The 20,507-nt window shown below is 33.7% G+C and overlaps 1 protein-coding gene across 1 annotated transcript in view; it reads left to right on the plus strand.

Moving 5' to 3' along the window:
• The window catches only part of Foxj3 (forkhead box J3), a 108,841-nt gene that overhangs the window by 57,857 nt on the left and 30,477 nt on the right, over positions 1–20,507 (plus strand). Inside the window, 1 exon segment of the mRNA XM_047552177.1 lies at positions 13,230–13,313. Within this exon segment, the coding sequence (XP_047408133.1) occupies positions 13,230–13,313 (84 nt within the window).

Here is a 20,507-nt window from a genome sequence, read left to right on the forward strand (position 1 = left end):
AGAACCATGGAGCCAAGAGACTATGGAATGAAATCTCTGAAACTGCCCCAAATAAGTCTTAACTCTTTTAAGTTGTTTTTCTTCTGTATTTTGTCACAGCAGTAGAAAACTAACAAAATTGTTTTCATTTTCTTGATAGTATCTGTTGACAAAAGTTTTAAATTTTGATGAATGTATCAGTTTTCTTTTGTTTGTGTCTTTGAGGTTATATTTTGGAAAATATTTCCTAACCTAAGGTCTCAAAGATTACATGTGTGTTAGGGACCTGGTTTCATTCTTTTGCATGTAGATATCCAGTTTTCCTAGCACTCTTGATTGAAAAGACTATAATCCTTTTTATTTCTTCCCAGTTGAATTGTCCTGGTAGTCTGTGGAAAACCAGTTGACTATAAATGTATAGGTTTATTTCTAGATTCTCAGGTCAGTTCCATGGATTGACATGTCTGTCCCTATGTCAATATCACACTATCTTGATTACTGTACCTTTGAAGTAAATTTTGAGATTGGGGAGTATGAATTTTTCAACTTTGTTCTTTTGTTTCAATATTTTTATCTATTTTGGGTCCCTTAGTGTTACATATGTATTTAGGATCAGTTTGTCAGTATTTTCAAAAAAGCCAGGTGGGGTTTGATAGAATTTGCATTGAGTCTACAGATAAATTGGGAAACATTCCCATCTTAATACTAATTCTTCTAGACAACAAATATAGGATGTAATATCTTTGCATTCTTTATTCATTTTAACTTAAGGAATAAAACATTGGCTTTGTATAAAAGGATTTAGAGCTGTAGTGGCTGTATGCTTATATAGCTCTGAATGTTTTAATGTGTCTTTAAATAACATATTCATTGAAGTTTAAGTTTAGCAAACATTATTGAATTGTAACTTTATAGCAGGTACTAAGCTTAGCTCTGGAGAGTTGAATGTCAACTCTTCAATCAAAGGATGATGAAATGGCAGTGCTATTAAAATTTTTGGTCTAGTGAAGGAATGAAACTTAAAAACAGAAAATTTCATCATAATTATTAGGTGCAGAGATCAAGATTTCTTGAAAGTTGTTGGCCTGCTTTTCACTGAGTACAATTTCTACTATATAACATTGATTATAAAGTGTTTCTTAGAACTACCCCCTTTAGTGTAATCTAGTTGTAATAACTTAGAGTTAAAAATAAGGACAGTGGAGGAAAAGACTGAACTGTGGATTGTTGAGTATCAATCATAAAATTTTTATGTATTTTCAGGATTCGTGAGTTAATAATGAGTTTAGAATCAACATGTTACCTGAAATATTAAAGAGAACAAATAGCATTTGAGCAAAGCAAAACCAAAAAAGTTTGTTTGGTCATTTTTCTTAATTTTTTAAATTCATCTCTTATTGTGTCTACTTTTTTAACCAAGTTACATGAATAGTTTCCATAGTGTCTTATTCTCTCTCATAGGTCTTAAGACTTGAGCTCCAGAGAGTTCTTTAACATTTGTTTATACTATGATTCCATCTGACAAGCATGTGGACCCCTTTTCAAAATAATAGTTTTGAAGACATATACCATAACATGTAAGATTAAAAAGATAAATAGTCATGTTAACACTTACAAAAATATCAAAACAAATTTGTGATTCAGATGCTTCATTGGTAAAATAAAAATGTGAAGTAATAGAGTAACTGCCATTTTGAGGTATTTGTAAAAATTATTAATGCAGTATGAAATAAACTGATTTTCAGGTATTGTGAATGCTGCATTGGTTTATTCCTTACAGATGTAATGGAAGGAGATGCTGAATTTCAGCATGTTTTCCTTATCTGAGTTAATGTAGCTCCTAAGTCCCATCCATAGACCCCTCTGGGGAATTCATGAACCTCAGGTTACTAATGCTTATTGAATGTGAACTCTTTTTATCTGCCTAAAGTTATTTTTATCCTTTTCTTCTTCCCATCATACCTGAGTATAGTGATCCTTATGGATCACTCCTTATTTGTATACAATCCTTATTTGTATTGTGTTATTTATTTGCCTTTTTTGTGCTAGGCATTAAGGCAATCCATCAAACCAAAACAGACAAAAATTCATTGCCTTGAGGAACTTATAATCTTAATAGGAGAAGAAAGACAAAAAAGCAAATACTTAAAATATATAAAATGGTATACAATATAAATACTGGAGAAAAAGTATAGAGTAAGGTGGTGAGGTGGACATCTGTGTAGATTGTAGTTCTCAGAAGCATTTGAGGTTAAGTTCATTGAGGAAGTGACTGACCTTTGAGCTATGACAGTAAGGTGGTGAGAAAGTTAACCATGTGGATATCTTTTCTGTCTCCCTCTCCATACTTGACGATGAGATTTCTTTAATTTGTACTCCTGATGCCAGCATTGTATATAGTATAGGACCAAACTTTGATGAACTCATTAAGATTACTTGTTCACCTTTCTGGTGTCCACTTAAGATTTATGTTTAGTCAGTTTGATTTAACCTATTATTTTCTCAGTTGGTGGGTTGGATAATGTTCAGGATTATGTTCATGTATAGCTTTCCCTCTCCCTTCTTTTTTCCTTCTGTTATAGCACCCTCACTGTGTTGCCCAGGCTGGCTTCCAGCTCTTGGGCTTATGATCCTCTTGCCTCAGCCTCCCAAGTAGCCAGGACTTAGGGCAAACACTTTTATACCCGGCTCATTTTCATTTTGACAATAAACCTTATTAAAAACATTTTTGCTGCTGTTATTTGTCTTTTTTTTTATTGGTTAACATTTATTATACAGAACAGTGAGTTTCATTATGGCATAGTCATACGTGCATATAACATAGTTTGGTCTGTAGTACTTTCCAATGTTTTGCCTCCTCTGGCTTCCCTCCTCCTGCTTGCCTTCCTTTATCCTATTCTCATGACTTTTTTTTTTTTTTTTTTTTTTTTTTGGGCAGGGGAGTGTCCCTTTAGCTTCTACATATGAGAGAAAACATGCTATTTACTTTTCTGTGTCTGGCTTGTTTTGCTTAATGTGATACTCTTCAGTTTCATCCATTTTCCTACAGATGACATAATTTCATTCTTTATTGACTAAGTAAAACTCCATTGTGTATATATACTCATTTTCTTTATCCATTCATCTTTTGATGGAAGTCTAGGATGATTCCATAACTTGTACTGTGAATTGTGCTACAATAAAGATGGTATGCATGTATCCCTAAAGTATGCTGACTTTAATCCTTCTGAATAAATATTGAAGAATGGTATAGCTGGATCATGTGATGGTGCCATTTCTAAGTTTTTGAGGAACTTCCAAATTGGTTTCTCCAGTGACTGTACTAATCTACATTCCCACCAAAAGTGTGTATGAGTTCCTTTTTCCCCTGCATCCTCACCAGCATTTCTTTTTGTTTTTATTCTCGATGATTGTATTCTGACTGGAGTGAGGTGGAATCTCAGTGTAGTTCTGGTTTACATTTCCCTGATGGCTAAAGATGTTAAACATTTTCTCATACAGCTATTGACCATTTGTATTTCTTTTGAGAAGTGTTTGTTCGGTTCATTCACCCATTTGTTTAATGAGTTATTTATTTATTTATTTTTATTTTTACTGGTATTGAGGATTGAACCCAGGGTGTTTTACCAATGAGCTACATCCCAGTCCTTTTTTACATTTTACTTTTTGACAGGGTCTCACTAATTTAGTTGCCTAGGCTGGCCTCAAACTTAGCCTCCTAAATTGCTGGGATTATAGATGTACATCCCTATATCTGGCTTAATTATTGGTTTGTTTATTGATTGACTGATGGATATTGAGTTTTTTGAGTTATTTATGTATTCTGGATCTTAATCCTCTGTTGTAAGAGTAATTGGCAAAAATTTTCTCCCGTTCTATAGGCTCTCTCTTCATACTATTGTTACCTTTGCTGTACAGAGGCTTTTTAAAATTTGATGCCAAGTCATTTATTGATCCTTTCTTCTATTTCCTGACCTATAGGAGTCTTATTTAAGAAGTCGTTGCTTGTTCTTATAGTTGAAGCATTTCCCCTGTGTTTCCTTCTAATAGTTGTAAAGTTTCTGGTCTTATACCTAGATCTTTGGTACTTATCTTTTATTTGCCTTTTCTTGGTCAAAGTAGGAATGCAGCAGATGCTAAATGAAAGAATAAATCTTTATAAGCAGCCAAATTATTTACCTTTTCTAGTTGTAATTCTCTTAGGTAATTACTTAAAATCTATAGTACTAAAGCTGTTAAAGGTCCTTCTCAGCTTTTAAAATTTAGGATTTGCCAAATACTTGTGTGCTTTGTCTTTGATTCTAGGAGATGATAAAGAATATTTTAAGATTAATAAAAGCCAGTATGAGGTCAAGTAAGGGAGGAGGGAATATTTTCATTTAATCCTCAGTATACTATCAGGGTTCACTGGCCCCACGTTAGATTAAATGCCTATTTGAGCACTTCTGACTACTTGATTACTATTTTATGAATTCTTAATTCTTTCTTAGAAGTCTCTCAAAGAACAAGTAGAAATTTTACTTACTTTTTAAAAATATAGTTAAACTGTATTCTATCTTGCTATTACCAGATGGGATTTATTTGCAAATCTAAGATACATTATGGGATCTTATTGATCTTATTTTTCCTGTATCTTGAAATGACTTCATCATCCTAAGAATGTTCTCATTGTTACTCATCAAGTTTTCTCCACTGTGCCCAAACACTAAACTAATAAGAATGCAGAAGTATAAATGAATAACCTAGGATGTTTTAATAATGGAATCCTCTCTGTTATCCTTGAGTTTTCTTATTGTGTTTCTCAAAGTATTACATTATCTTTCAAGAATGTAAAAAGGCATGTATGTATATAGAGAGAGATAACATTTTAAGTCTTTTCTTTTTGGCTTTTTATTGAACGTAACTGAGAATTTAATTTTTTCCCGTAATGTCAAAGAGAATTGGAAGAGAAAGATGGTTTACCATTATCAGTTGAATCAGGAGATGACGAAGCGATAGCAACACTTTAGACTCTAATTATGATAAAATTGAGTTGATGATATACTAGATAATTTTTCTCTATCATTAGTGATATCTTTCTAAGAATAAAAAGATATGTATTATTCTCATATATTTAGTCATTCAACAAGGTCTTCATAAGTATTTTGTGACTAGAATTTGAATTAACCTGTTTTACTGGAAGGACATGGGACAGTATTTTTTCATCAGTATTGCTTTTGAGGATATGAGTACCAGAAGAACCAGAAATAATAATACTCTGGAATATGTTTGAAATGTATTTGAAATCTAGGTTGAAGGATTATCTTTTGATAGTAAAATAAAAGAGAAAGAACCAGAATAGTAAAGTAGAATGTTTTAGAGATGTGATATTTGAAATCAGCATTTATAAAGATTAAGTTTCATACATGATAGTTGATAAGCAGTTAGTTGCATTCAGAAGACATTGATTATTTTGGTATATATAACTTCAAAACTAGAAATATTGAAAGGTATAAAATTTTGTGTATGTGTATGAAATTTGGGTTTACTGTGTTTTAAATTTCTACTAAATGTCTCAATGTTGTTTTCCACTATCCCTGACTGTTAAAAATATTTGTACTATGATTTAACTCTAAACAGTTAAAGTGTCTATTGGACTTGGATGGTAAATAGTGATAACTTGCTTTTCTGGTATATAGTTAAGATTAATTCTCATGATAGTTCTATGAAACAGAGGCAGGCAAAGTGGATCAGAGTTTGGTAATTCATGCATAGTTATACAGCCAGATCTGGGATTTAAATCTAGATCTATGGGTTAATAGATGGAATGTTTATTATACCACATGACCATCTAAATATTAAAGTCCGTTTATTGACATTCAATAGTGTATTACTCAGGGAAAACTTCACAGGCAGCTTGCCTGGAAGGGGTAAAAAGTAATGTCAGTATGACTTTTGTAAAAGTTGAAGTTATCTGTGGGATGGGGAGGACAGGGTGGAGGAAGCATGTGATTTTATGTTGAAGGAACTGTTAATTTACCTCCTAAAATTGTTTCTAACCATCATTTTCCTGACTTTGGGAAACATCAGCCCACATTGCTCACAGAAGGGCAGCTTTGCATGGTGCAAAAGAAACACCGCACAAGGTGAGAGAGCTTCCCAATGACCTTCTCAACAGGGTGATGTAATTATCACTCCTGTATCAGATAAGGACACTGAGACCAAGTCAGGTTAAAGAACATGCCTAAGGTTGGTACAACCAAACTGTGTCAGAGCTCCTGAATCAGGTACAACAGGTGGCCTAATTTTAAGAAACATATTTCAAAATATCCATTATTTGTATTTTCAGTGGTGGTTGAGCTCATGTGAGAGTCCATGGGGTTCTCTCTCCAGCAACTCTCCCAAAATAATTTCAGTAAGTTAAAGTAAAATATATTCAAGTAATTAATGAACAGATAGAGAATTTCAGCAGAGATGGAAAAACAGAAAAAATAATTGTAGAACTATAAAAAGCACAGTAACTACATGAAAAATTCACTGAATGATATATTGGAGAGAGCAGAAGAAAAGATCAATCCATCAGGCACACTTAAGAATTAGAAATGTCCAAAAAAGCTTTCAAAAGAAGCAAAAACTCTCAGAACTAAAAAAAGAAATAGATAAATCACAGCCATTGCTGAAGATGTTAATGAACCTCTTAGGAAATAGAATAGACAAAAGAGTAATTAAGGTTCTGAATACTATATCTATCAACTACAGGATATATATTCTTTTCAAATGTACAGAGCATATTTATTAAGGTAGAATGTATACCAAAACAAGTTTACTAAAGGGTGAAATCACACGGAGTAAGTTCTCTATCGAAATTAAATTAGAAACTAATCTGAAGTACCTCTGGATCAAAGAAGAAATCATAAAGCATATTGGAAAATATTTTGGAGTGAATGATAATGAGAGCAGAACATGAATTATAAAATATAGCTAAAGTAATTTTTACAGAGATGCTTATAGCTGGGTGTGGTGGGTGCATGCCTATAACTTGGAAGGCTGAGGCATAAGGATCACAAGTTCTAGGTGACTTTCAGCAATTAGTGAAACCCTGTTTCAAAATAAAAAAAATAGTACTTCAATCAATCAATCAACCAATCCATTCTTTAAAAAGAAGGTTACAGCATTAAGTACTTTGATGAGAAAGACAAGAAGAGTTAAAATTAGTTACCTAAGCATGTATCTTAAGAAGTTACAAAAAGGCAAATTTACAGAAACTAGAAGGAAGGAATACTAAAGGTAAGAGTGATAATCAGTGAAACAGAAAATGAACAAAGAAAAAGCAATGAAACCAGAAATTGAAAGATTAAAGGAAAAAGTTATACCAATCTCACACAAACTCTTATTTAAAAAAAATAGTGGAAGAAGGAACAGTTACCATCTCAATTTCACGAGGCCAGTATTACCATAATAAAGTCAGGCAAAGAAGTGACAAGAAAACTGCAGACCAGTATTCTTCATGAACGTGAACCCTAAAATCCTTAACCACAGATTAGTCAATTGAATTGTTTGCTATATAAAATGGAGAAAATAGCCAGGCAAGGTGACCCATGCCTATAATCCTTGTGACTCAGGAGACTGAGGTAGGAGGATTGCAAGTTTGAGGGCAACCTGGGCAACTTAATGAGACCCTGTCTTAAAAAAATAAAAAGGACTGGGGATGAAGCTCAGTAGTAGAGCACCCCTGGGTGCAATCCATAGTGTCACAAAAAATAAAAAAAGGAGAAAATTATGACCAATGGGAGTTCTCCCAGGAATGCATTGCAGTTTAAAATCAGAAAATTGGTGTTTCTCACCATGTGAGTAAAAGAGGGCTGAAAAGTCATATTAAATTTAAGAAAATTTAATATTCAGCAAATTAGGTATAAAAAGGAATTTCCTTGATTAAAGCTATTTGTGAAAATGTACAGTTCATACCATTTTTAATAATGTGATATTCTTTCCCTCTGAATTTCAGAACAAAACAAGGACTTTTTTTAGTTGTTAATGAACCTTTATTTATTTTTATATGTGGTGCTGAGAATCAAACCCAGTGCCTCACAAATGCTAGGTGAGTGCTCTACCACTGAGCCATAACCCCAACCCCAAGGGTATTTTCATTTACACAGTTTTGTTTAACATTCTATTAAGAGGTCCTATCCAATAGAATAAGACAAGAAAAAGAAATAAAAGATAACCATATTTAAAAAGAATAAAATCTTTATTTGCAAACAACATTATTGCATTTGTAGAAAATTCCAAAGAAGAATCTATGGAATTAATGCTAGAACTAATAAGTGAGTTTTAACAAGGTCACAAGATAAAGGGTCATTCTAATTTTTTCTATACTAGGAAGGAAAAATTGGAAAATGAACTTAACAAAAGCAATTCCTTTTACCATAGCATTCAAAATAATGACATGTTTTAGGGTTGCATTTTTAAAAATTATGTATACCTGTTTATAGAAAACTACAAAATATTACCAAGAGAAATATAAAAAAGACCTAAGTAAATGAAGAGAAACTGCATGTTTGTGCAGTAGGAGGATTCATTGTTGCTAGATATCATTTTCCCCAAGTTGATTTATACAGTTAATGTAATTCCATTTAAAAAAATTGCAGCAGGCTTCGTTCTTAGAAACTGACACCAGTTCTCATATTTTTATGGACATGCAAAGGGCCTAGAATGGACAAAACAATGTGGTGGGGTGGGAGACCAAAGTTGTAGGATATATATGGCTTGATTTCAGATTCCTATATAGTTAGAAATATGAAGACAAAAATGACCTTTGCATAAGGATAAATAGGTAATGTCAATCAGTTCAATGGAATAGAGTTCAGAAATAGACCCATGTTTATATTCAACTTGCTTTTGACAGAGGTATCATTGTTTTCAGTGGAGAAAGGATATGGTCTTTTCAAGAGAGACACTATGTATCTGGGTGGAAGAAAATTTAATATTGATCCTTACCCCACACTTATATAGAAAAGTAACTCTTAAGTGATCAGAGCCCTAATGTTAAAAGTTGAGACTATAAAACTTATAGAAGACAACAGACAACATTGTGGAAAATATTTGCCATCTTGGAATAGGCCACTTTTTTCTATTTATATAGAAAAAGGAAAAAAAAAAAAAGAAAATACCAAGACTATAGGGCTGGGGCTGTAGCTTAGTGGTAGAGTACTTGCCCAGCAAGACCTCGGTTCAGTAATTCCAAAAAACAAAATGGGCAAGCAAGCAAGCAAATAAACAACAACAATAAAAACAGACCATAAAATGAAACTCGATAAATTGGACTTTATTGAACTGTAAGCTTATTGCTTCTTAGAAGATGTCATTATGCATATAGATAAATAGATAACCATAGACTGGGAGAAAATATTCACAATATCATCTACCAAAGGATTGTGTTTTCGTTTTTCTTGCTGCTGCCACTAAAAGACCCAAGCAGAACAACTGTAAAGGAGGAAAGGATTATTTAGGGGCTCACAAGTGTCAGAGGTCTTAGTCTGTAGGAGGCAGACTCCATTCCTCAGGGCTCAAGGTGAGGCAGAACATCATGGCGGAAGAGTGCAAGAGGGAAGCAGCTTACATCAGAAAGCAGAGAGAGAGAGAGAGACATTCTACTCTCCATATATAAAATATATACCCCATAGTCAAGCCCGGATTCTCACCTCCTTTATCCACATCCTACCCCTTCAGTTTCCACTCAGTTAATCCCTATCAGGGGATTAAATCACTGATTAGGTTAAGACTCTCACAACCCAATCATTCTTCCTCCAGACCTTCTTGAATTGTCTCACGTGAGCTTCTGGGGGACACCACATCTAAACTCTAACAGATTCATTAAGAATAAAGAATTTTTAAGAAATAAGAATTTTTAAAAAATTCATACAGTACAAATAAGCCAAATTCTTTTAATCCAAATAAAATGGGAAAAAAATAATTTCACAAAAAATATAATATATGAATGGCAAATAAGTACATGCAAAGATGCCCAGCATCATTATTCATTAGGGAAATATGTATGAAAACCCTTGAGACATAACTACATAGCACTAGGATGGCTGTGATTAAAAAGACTTAAAATAGCAAGTGTCAGCAAGGATGAACCACTGAACTCTCACACATTGCTGATGAGAGTATAAGATAGTTTTAACGGTTTGAATGCATTTATATGAAATTATAGAAAGGCAAAACTATAATGTTAGGAAGCAGATCAGTGGTTGCATGGGATGGAACTTGGGGGCAAAGGAAGGCAAATTGCTTGTTGAGCCACACAGAGCTTTTTAGGTTGAAGGGAATATTCAATGTCTTGTTTTGGTGTTAGGTACATGTATGTATAACAGTTGTTAAACTGCGTGCATTTTGATTTTATTTGACATACTTCAGCAAATTGATTTTAAAAATAAAACAAAACCTCCTGTTTCATATTTGCTTCTTGTGAACCTGGAAGAAAGAATTACTCTGAGAGAAAATTGGATTGAGTATGTGTTTGTTGATTCGCTTTGTGAATAGATCATTTAGTTTTTGTGACAGATACCAACAAGGAAGAACAAAGGGAACTGCTTTTTAAAGGTAGCTTAAAGGGACCTTTTTTTGTGTGTGGTAAAATATACATAACCTAAAACTTACCATATGAAGTTTTAAGTGTATAGTTCAATGGCAGTAAGTACTTTTACATTGTTGTACATCCATTATCACCATCCATTTCCAGAACCTTTTCATCTTTCCAAATTTACTTTGCATCCATTAAACAATAACTTCCTATTTTCCTTCCTCTTATCCCTGGCAACCACCATTTGACCTTTTGTCTCAATGACTTTGACTACTGTAAGTATATATAATCAGAATCATACAATATTTGACCTCCTATGTCAGGTTTTGATAATAAATACCCATGCATATCAAGCAATATCTCATTATGGATTTGATTTATGAAGGGGAATTTAAGGTCCCTTAGTCCAAACCTGTCATTTCACAAATAAAACTTAGATACTAGGTTACCAGAGCCACTGGATAGAAAATTTCATTATTTTGTGAACCATTTTAATCATTAATGTTAGTATTTGGATGTTCAGGATTTTGTGTTTTTCCCTCCAGTGACTGATCTCTTTGTGACAAGCTGTAACCGGTCATATTTTGTGTAGAAGAACAGATATATGTTTTTTTAGTTTTATTAAAATGTTCAATCATAAATCAGTCTAAAGTTTGGATGTTGAATGTTTTCCCCAGATTCACACACATATGCACACCAATCCAAAATTAAACACTGGAATTTATCATTTCCATAAAGTGTTTTTTTTTAAAAACTATTGCTGAATGAGTTTTGGCATTTTCCCTCCAGCTTTATTTTCGTAACAAATTAGTCTCAATTTTTTTTCTACTTTATTTTGAAATTTGTTAGTTACCATTTAAATTTATGAGGTCCCAGGGTGCAGAGACTACAGTAAATGTAATGTACAATATTCTTTTAGACTTGAATATCATGATGTAATTATCACGTGTTCAGGTAAGAAGTAAGATATATTAAAGTATGTTTGATTTTCATTTTTAGTGCTTACTCTCTGTAAAATCTACATTTTACATGGTCCCTGCAAGTTTATACCAGGACTGGTAGATTCATTGACTGAAATGTGATGACCACTTGAAAAGGTAGCATAGAGGAGTATACCAGTAGGGGCTAGGAGATGAAATTAGTCCTGAACCCTGGTACTTGCATGAACTAGTATTTGAGAAGGGCTGGCATTATGCCTCATATACTGACATTGTTGGCACGCTTTGTTAAACAGTGTTTTTCCCTTCCCATTTCAACATGTTTATTGAGTGCTGTCTTTGTGTCTTACATTGTGCCTGGCATTGTGGATACAGAAATGAATAAAGTGGTTCCTACCTTTCAGGAATTTACAGCCCAGAGGAGAATACAGACCCATAAACAAAATTGTTAAGTGCAGCAAATGGTCTAAGTGTGTAAAAAGTATAGGAATGTCATAGAGGTGGAGAATAATGAGTTCTTGGATGTGGCAGGAGGACCATCAGAGAAGGATTTCTTTAGATAATATCTGAGATAAACTTTTGAAGGTGGATTATGAATTTGTCTATTGAAGGATGGATATTACAGATAGTGAGATTACTTCTAGGGCAGGTACAGATGCAGTGAAACATAATGATATGTTCAAAAAACTCTAAACCCATAATTTGTGTCAGGCTAAAATGTGAGCCTTGATTGATAGATGAAAGTTGTATTTCCTTTTATTATAAAGTATTATATAAAAAAGAAACCTAATAAGATGAGTGAAATAATAGAGACAAAGACTAAATTTGAATACTATCTCTGCAGTTTATTATAAATCTAGGATGTACATTATGTTCTATTTCTGAAAGGGACATCTTTCCCTTATTCCCCTCTTTTGTTGCCGCTTTCTCCAAATGTGTTTTGTGTACACCTTTGAATATAGCAGCAGAATAATTGAAGGAAAAAGGAGTTAAGAATTAAGATCTTGTTTCTGGTGTTGGTTCTCATATCCTTGGTTGGATAAAAGACTTCATCTATCTGAACTTTGGTCTCCTTGTTTGTATTGTAATCTGTGCAAACTATTGTGATCTATGCTTTTCAAAGTATTTTGAGGGGGTAAGAATTCCTGATTGCCTGGAACACAGTAGGCACTCAGTACATATTTTTTAATGGTATGAGAACTTGTACCAAAGAGAGAGAGATAATTTAAACTAATCATGACAGTGTAAGTAAGCAATAAAAGATTTATGTTCAGACCATTGCTTCTCAGGATATTCTTATTATATGTGATATAAAATGTGCTCAAGCAATTTGTCTTTATAAATTGTTTTACTTACCATGTAGATTTGTGAGGTCACGGGATCTAGAAACTGTAGTATCTTTATATGTAAAATATTAATAGATTTGAATGCTGTATGATGTCATCATATGAATTAAGAATTAGTATATATTTAAAATGTATCTGGTTGATCATTTCCTCTTTTAATTTGGTCACAGCATAAGTTTTTGTACTCATTCTTCAGCTTATGATTTTTTTCTCAATAATCTAGTTATAAATGGACTTTCTTTTCATAAACTTTTCTCAGTTTAAAACTTGTGTTTCTTATGTTGCTTTTCTATTGTATTTGCAAGGTGTTTACCTTTGGAGCAGAGGATTATAAAAATCCCTTTTAATGTCACAGGATTACTGTAATGTACTGTTTAATATAATTTATTTCTTCACCTTTAGGGATCCTACTGGGCCATAGACACCAATCCGAAGGAAGATGCGCTGCCTACTCGGCCAAAGAAGAGGGCACGATCTGTAGAACGGGTAAAAGCGTTTTATCATAAATTTAGTATGACAGACTGAATGTGTCAGAAATGTAGATTTTAAATTTGTTTCCAAGATAGCAAGTGTAACTGTAATAAAGGTAAGATTTTATTGGTATAGTATTTTGTGTTTTTCCAAGTACCTTTTAGACCGGTTTTATTTGATCTTTACTTTGAGTCAGGTGAGCAATTAAGGAATTAATTAAAAGTTTTTCTCATAATTAGGACATAGCGGTTGTCTGAGATTTGCAATGAGGTCTCTGGGTTTCCATTTAGTACTCTTTTCTCTGTACCTACAACAATGAAGACAATATCTTTCCTTTCCATTGCAAATAACCTTTCTGGTTATATAGAATTTTCCTCATTGTCCTTAAAATGCTTTCTCCTGCTTCCATCCATGTAATAATCACTTTGTACACAAAATCTCTGTGTGGGTGTTTGTAAGATGGGTTAAAGATGGGATCATGAGAGCCCCTGCAGTACAGCAGCAATGGGCCTTAGTTGGACTAGCTTTATTGGATCCAGCGGAGGAAATCCAGTAAGCCAGTTATCAAACTATATAGAATTCAGGTTAAAATTAATTTGCAGAAAAGAGGAAAGGAGCGATCATTGATATTCTTGGTTATATTTTAAAACATCGTAGTCAACCGTTTAGCTGCCATCATGCATTTACTTTACCCTTTAACTTTTCTCACCCTTTTTGTAATTAACATCTCAATAAAAACATCCCCATACTTTACACTCTCTTCTTCAAGATCCATTCCAAGTGTTTACTACTTTGTGAAACCTTTCTTTTTCGTGTTCTTGAGAACTTTTACAAAGTTCTTTTCTAGGATTTTTCATACTTTATGGAAATTTTTTATTTCTATATTTGTCTTTCTCATTGGACTAATGCCCCTTTAAGGGCTTTAGTAAAAATATATATTTATCAGAAGTATTTATGTATCAGAATGTGTTTGCAGAGAGAATAGGATAAGATGAAGGAAACTGAGTAAATGTTTGATCAAATAAACTTGATCTGTGCCTGTTCCTTGTGAAGGAATGGCTTCTGAATCTCAAGGGCAAGGACTGCAGACTGGGTTAAAGACGGGATCATGAGAGCCCCTGCAGTACAGCAGCAATGGGCCTTAGTTGGACTAGCTTTATTGGATCCAGCGGAGGAAATCCAGTAAGCCAGTTATCAAACTATATAGAATTAAAGATGAGTTCTTAGGCCATAACAATTTTTGGCTTTATACAAACCACAGATTAAAAAGTTAAAGTTTAATATTCTTCTGGATAACAGTTCTGAACAGTTTTAAGACTGAGATGTTGATATGCTCAGTATGTTGTAGTTTGAGAGGGAACAAAGCTCAGTTCCTATCCTCATACCTCTGCCTTTCAAAACAGACTTACCACTTGGACTTGTATAGAAATGTGAAGTACAGAACATTTAGCTTCTGTTGCCACAACTTGAAGGAAGGAGAGAAAAAGCCACATTATTTTATTTAACCCACACTATTACAAAACAACTCGTATGTATAAGTTGATTGATGGTCTTTTCTATTATCCATCTCTTCTTCTGAAGTTACTGAAACTTGACTTATTTTTGGAAGTTGGAATTGGAAGTTGGGTTGACAACTGTGCATTCCTTTTGGATTTGAAGACTATCTTTTATTCTGTTACACTTGTTTCATAATTTTTAGAGAAATCCTTGTTTATTTCTGAGTCCTTTTCTCACCTCTTTTTAAGACTGTTATCAGTTTTTTAATGAAAATCTAAAGAAATACATGATACACATTACAAAAGAATGTGTTCATGAATGTTCAGTTTGGATATGTATGTTTACTATGTTCATTTTTTACTACTTACCTTTAAAATGTAAAAATTCACCTTTATGGTATAGTTCTGCAAAATATCCACATAGTACCTGAGCCATTCAGTTAGTAATATTGATGTTTATTTTGGCCTGAGCTATCTGTTGGTTGCTACTGTAGAGGAACCTATTGAAAGAAGTCAGCTGTAAGCAAAATACACGTAATCAGGCAGACAGATACTGTTTAACACATATTCTGAAAGATGGTTTTCTTACCAAAACATAGTTTCCTGCCCCAATAAACAGATGTGTCTATTTATCTTTCATTTAGAGATTGGAGGGTGGGGTGAGAGATTATATAATATGTAGTATTTTTATTAAGACAGTTTATGTGCTTAAAGTTTTATCTAAGGAAATGTTTTTTCCAGTCAAATAAGGGCGATTCTGAACATGATCGTTAGAGATGTAAAGTTTTCTCAAAAACTGAACATGGCCCACAAGTTGAAAATTTTAAAGAATAGAAGGACTTTTGAATGTAGGTGGTAAAGAAATTAATTTCCCTAAAAGTTCTTTGCTGAATTTCTATAAGTTGTGATTCCATTGTCTATGTGTAAATATCAGAATTCTATGTAAAAAAATTAAACATCTCACACATTTTTTTTTTATTTTGAAGAGAAATAAGCTTTTCATGGAACAGCAAAAGGTTTTCTAAACTCCTAAAGAGAAATGATTTTTTTTTTAAATTATCAAAAATCATTTAGCAGCATCTTCATGTCCTGAATGGGGAGAAGGGGAAGAAGCCATTGGTTATCTCTAGTTTGATATTCTTAACCCAGTTTTCCAGAGCACATCTCTGACCCCACTTCATTTTCATAATCATCAGACCATCTCTTTTGTTACTGTAATATTTCTTCCTTCTTTTCTTAATTCTTAAGTATTTAAATGTTTCTCTTCCTTTCTCCAGTTTCTTTGATCTTCTTAAAAAAAATTTTTTTTTTTTTAAATCATACAGTGGTCCTGAAGATCTTAAAAAGTAATGGATAAAGTTGTAGCATTTTTTTAAATATTGAGAAAACATTGAATAAAGTGGTAACACAAGGGTTTTTTTCTGCTAAAAGTTCTGTATTTCTCTTTTAGATTTACAAGTTGCTATTTCCTATGACTTTTGGCAGTTGTTAATGATTTTAAGCTTTCGTACCCTCAGATAAAGTAAGAGGGTTGAATTCACAAAATTTAATAATAGGTAATTATATTGGGTTTCTGTGTCATATACTTCTTAATGTATATTAATTAATATAATTTTAAAAATAATCCAAAATGATGATACTGAAGAACCATGAATGTTAAATTCTCCTACTATACTAATAATACTAAAGCCAGAATTTGAACTCAGGTAGTTTGCCTTCAGAGTCTGTGCTGTTTATAGTTGCCACTAGCATTTGTTAGGCTGAAAACCACAACCCTTCGTTTTACATATGCATATCCTCTATAAAAAAGAATTCCCCACATTTAAAATGAACATATAATCAGGTAACATAATTGTGATTATAAAGACAGAACAAGTACTAAATATTTTATTAGACTGATAACTAAAGTGACTCAAAATAGATAATGCTGCCTACAAGGAAGGACCTTTAGGAAAAGAAATAAGGCTTTTAGTATTGATGTGGACATGAACTTTTTTCATAGACAATAATAAAGGATATTCCACTTGGACAGAACAACATGCATGGTTGACTTGTAAGTAAAAAATACAGGTGGGCATAATTGGGAGTCCTTTTATAATGAAAAGCTTAAGCTAGTATATAGATATTTATAAGAGTAAAAAACCTAAAGGTACAGAATCCCAGCTATTCAGGAAGCTAATTCAGGAAGCAGAATTTAATATCAGCCTGGGCTACTTAGTGAGACCCTGTCTCAAAATAAAATAATATAGTGTAACATAAGGGGATATAACTCCGTAGAGTATTTGCCTAGCATGCATGAGACCCTAGGTTCAATCCCCAGTACAGGGAGTTGGGAGGAAGAAAGCCTAAAAGGCATAGGATCAAGAACATTGCTTTGATTTGACAATCTGTGGTATTAAAAAGTAAATCAAAACAGTTTTAAAAAGATACTTCCACCAGGCATGGTGGCTCATGCCTACAATCAGAGGCTAAGGCAAGAAGACATCAAGTTCAAGCCAGCCTCAGCAAGCGTGAGGTGCTAAGCAACTCAATGAGACCCTGTCTCTAAATAAAATTCAAAATAGGGCTGGGGATGTGGCTCAGTGGTTAAGTGCCCCTGAGTTCAATCTGTGGTACCTGGGCTGGGGAGATAGCTCAGTCGGTAGAGCGCTTGCCTTGCAAGCACAAGGCCCTGGGTTCGATCCCCAGCACCGGGGGGAAAAAAAAAAAAAAAAAATCTCTGGTACCTGCCCACCCCCCAAAAAAGATACTTCCTCTTTACAAAATAATCATTGCAAGAGGAAGATACTGAGTAGATGGAGTTGCAGTGGTAATGGCCTGGGCTAGGAATATATACTACATGAATGAGAGAGTTCTTTAGAAAATTAGAGGAAACCGCAGTGAACAAAACAGACCTCTGCTCTCATGAAGTTTATCTTCTGATTGGAGAGTACGGGTTGGGGTGGGGTGATTAGGGAGGAAAAGTCATGGGTAGTAAATAAATCATGACAAGGGGTATGGGATAGAGAAGTATTAGGATTTGGGAGGGAATACAGTTGATTTTTGTCTAGATTAGTTTTTCTTTTTTCAAGTTAATTTGCACTATTAAAATTCATGTCATTCTTAGAGCTGAATACTTACCTTTTGCATTGACAAATTAGTATGCTTCATTCTTTTTTAAAAATTTTAAAATTTGTTCTAGTTAGTTATACATGACAAGTGTGCTTTATTCATAAAGGTCCCACTTAAGTAGGGAAGATAAACTGATAAGGTAGGATAGCAGTATATTCCATAAAGTAGCTTGTTTTCTAAGCATAATTGTTAGTTTTTCATTCATTTTTTTCCTTCCTTCTTTCTTCCTTTCTTTCTACCTTTTCTTCCTTCCTTCCTTCCTACCTACCTACCTATCTACCTACCTACCTACCCATCCAGAGGTGCTTTGCCACTGAGCCACATCCCAGCCCTCCTCATTAATTTTCAAAATAACATTTGAATGATAAGTCGTGTGGTCACCCTAAAGGTTATGTTCTTGAGAAGTGTGGTACCTCATAGCAAAGAGACATGACTTAGACCTAGGAGTTAGGAAAGGTTTCCTTGAAGTGATGTTTCACTAGAGGCCTGATAGATGAACACAAATAGATGAATAGTGAATAGTATTGGGAATGTGAAAGGAAGAGAGTGCAAGGAACTGACAGGTCAGTATGGCTGGCCATGGAGTGAAAGAGAAAGGCAGTAATTTTTAATTTTCATTTTTCCTTTCCTTATTAATTTTTTACATTAACAAATATCCTCTTTGGCCTATTTTGCTTTTTAATTTGGACTTGTTCAGTTCAATCAAAGGATAGTTGCTTAAGTATTAATGAAAGGTGCTTTGTCCACTGGAAGCTGTTTAGAGCAGAAGAAAAAACTGGATATTACTTTTGGGATGTTTTTGAAGACTGGTAAGTAATTAAACTATTCATAGGTCTTTTAAAGAGTAGAAGAAACCTGTGTCTTGGGTATTTTTTTTTTTTGTTGTTGTTAAATAAGTGACTTGAAAGAATGAGTGCTTAGAAGTTACCAGTGCATTTTCTGTTTTATCATGTTGGTAATCACTGAATCATGTTCTTCTCTGTTGATTCTTTGACTTGCCCCCCTTGTCTTTTTTTTTTTTTTTTTTTTTACTTAAATTATGTCCTGGCTATTTTCTCATGTTATTTTTTGCTTATAGGAATGTATTATGCTAAAGCAGTGGTTCTCAGTGTGTGGGACTATTTCAGGGAGTACATGAGGTCACACTGTGCTCATAATAATCTAGAATGTTCTTTGTCTTTTTCACTCATTATCTCAGAGTGGTTCCAGAGACTGTGACCTGTGATTTTGCTGTAGATTGAATGCAGAGACAGATACGTAATCCAGCCATCATCTTACATACACTGGGCGCTACCCCTGAGCTACATTCCCAGCCCAGGAGACCCATTTTTTAAGTTGTATGTTATAATTTAGACTAAGATTTTAGGTTTTGAGGACCTAGCTTCTTATATTAGTGAACCATCAGCTACATGGGTGTGGATGAGAAACTACAAAGAGGCCCCAGTGACTGGGACAGTATGTGTGAGGGGGAAGAGTAATAAGACTCGGCATTAAAGAAGTAAGAGTTGGGAGCCAGTCATTGTGTAGGACTTTGTAAGCCTTTGTTAAAACTTGGGTTTTATTCTGAGAAAGGTGGAAAACCATTGGAGATATGTAAGTGGAAGTGATATGATGTCTCTTAACCTTTAACGGGATCCCTTTATCTGCTGTGTGGACTATAAGCTTTAAGGAAACAAAGGTAGATCAGCTAGGAGGAAATCACCATGGATAGTTTTGCTTAAAATCATCTAATGCATTATCATAGAAATTATTTGAAGGAGAAAAGTTCATATGGTGATATATGAACTTACTATTCCAAACATGTCTTTTGAAAAAACATAAGATATGCTGTTACCTATCTTTCCTTGAAATAGAGATAAAGGAAATACACATCACTTTTTTACGAATTAGGAGCTAAATCGTAGGGCTAGTGATGTAGTTCAGGGATAGAGTGCTTGCCTAGCCCTGGGTTTGATCCCCAGAAACAATAAAAAATGAAATCCTGTGCTATTATTCAAAGGTGATTATAACTTTAATCAGGGCAGTAACTGGAAGATTGATGGATAAATAGGGAAGAGTAGGCAGGATCATCTGCATCTGACCATATATCTGAGTTATGACTCAGTTTCTCAGCTGAGCCTGAGAAATTGAAGATTCAGGTTAAAGGAAATGATGTGAGCAAGTAGAGAAAGGAAGGCAGTGTACATTTCTACTCTTAGTTATAGAATTGAATAAATATTTCAATTGAGTAAACATGTAATGTTTATTACATGGGAGATACTGTATGTTGCCCTCAAGAAAACATGTATAGATAGAATTAACTGAGGATTTTGAGAGAAAGAAATCCTATCCAGTTAAAGATGTCGATCAAGGAAAGTGTCACGAGAGCTCATTTTGATGAATGGGAAGAACTTTTTTTACAACACTGTTGAGGGATAGTTCATGTACAATTAACTACACATCACAATTTGAGGAGTTTTGGCATCTATACAATTTTGAAATTAAATAAACATTTTTATCACACACCCCCCCCAAAGTTTTCTGTACTCTAGTCCTTAGTCCTTGATATAGGGAAAAATTCACTTAATATTTTTTTCTAATCCATGAATATATTTCTCCATTA

This window comes from Sciurus carolinensis, chromosome 1, assembly GCF_902686445.1.
Source record: "Sciurus carolinensis chromosome 1, mSciCar1.2, whole genome shotgun sequence".
Taxonomy (NCBI): Eukaryota; Metazoa; Chordata; class Mammalia; order Rodentia; family Sciuridae; genus Sciurus; species Sciurus carolinensis.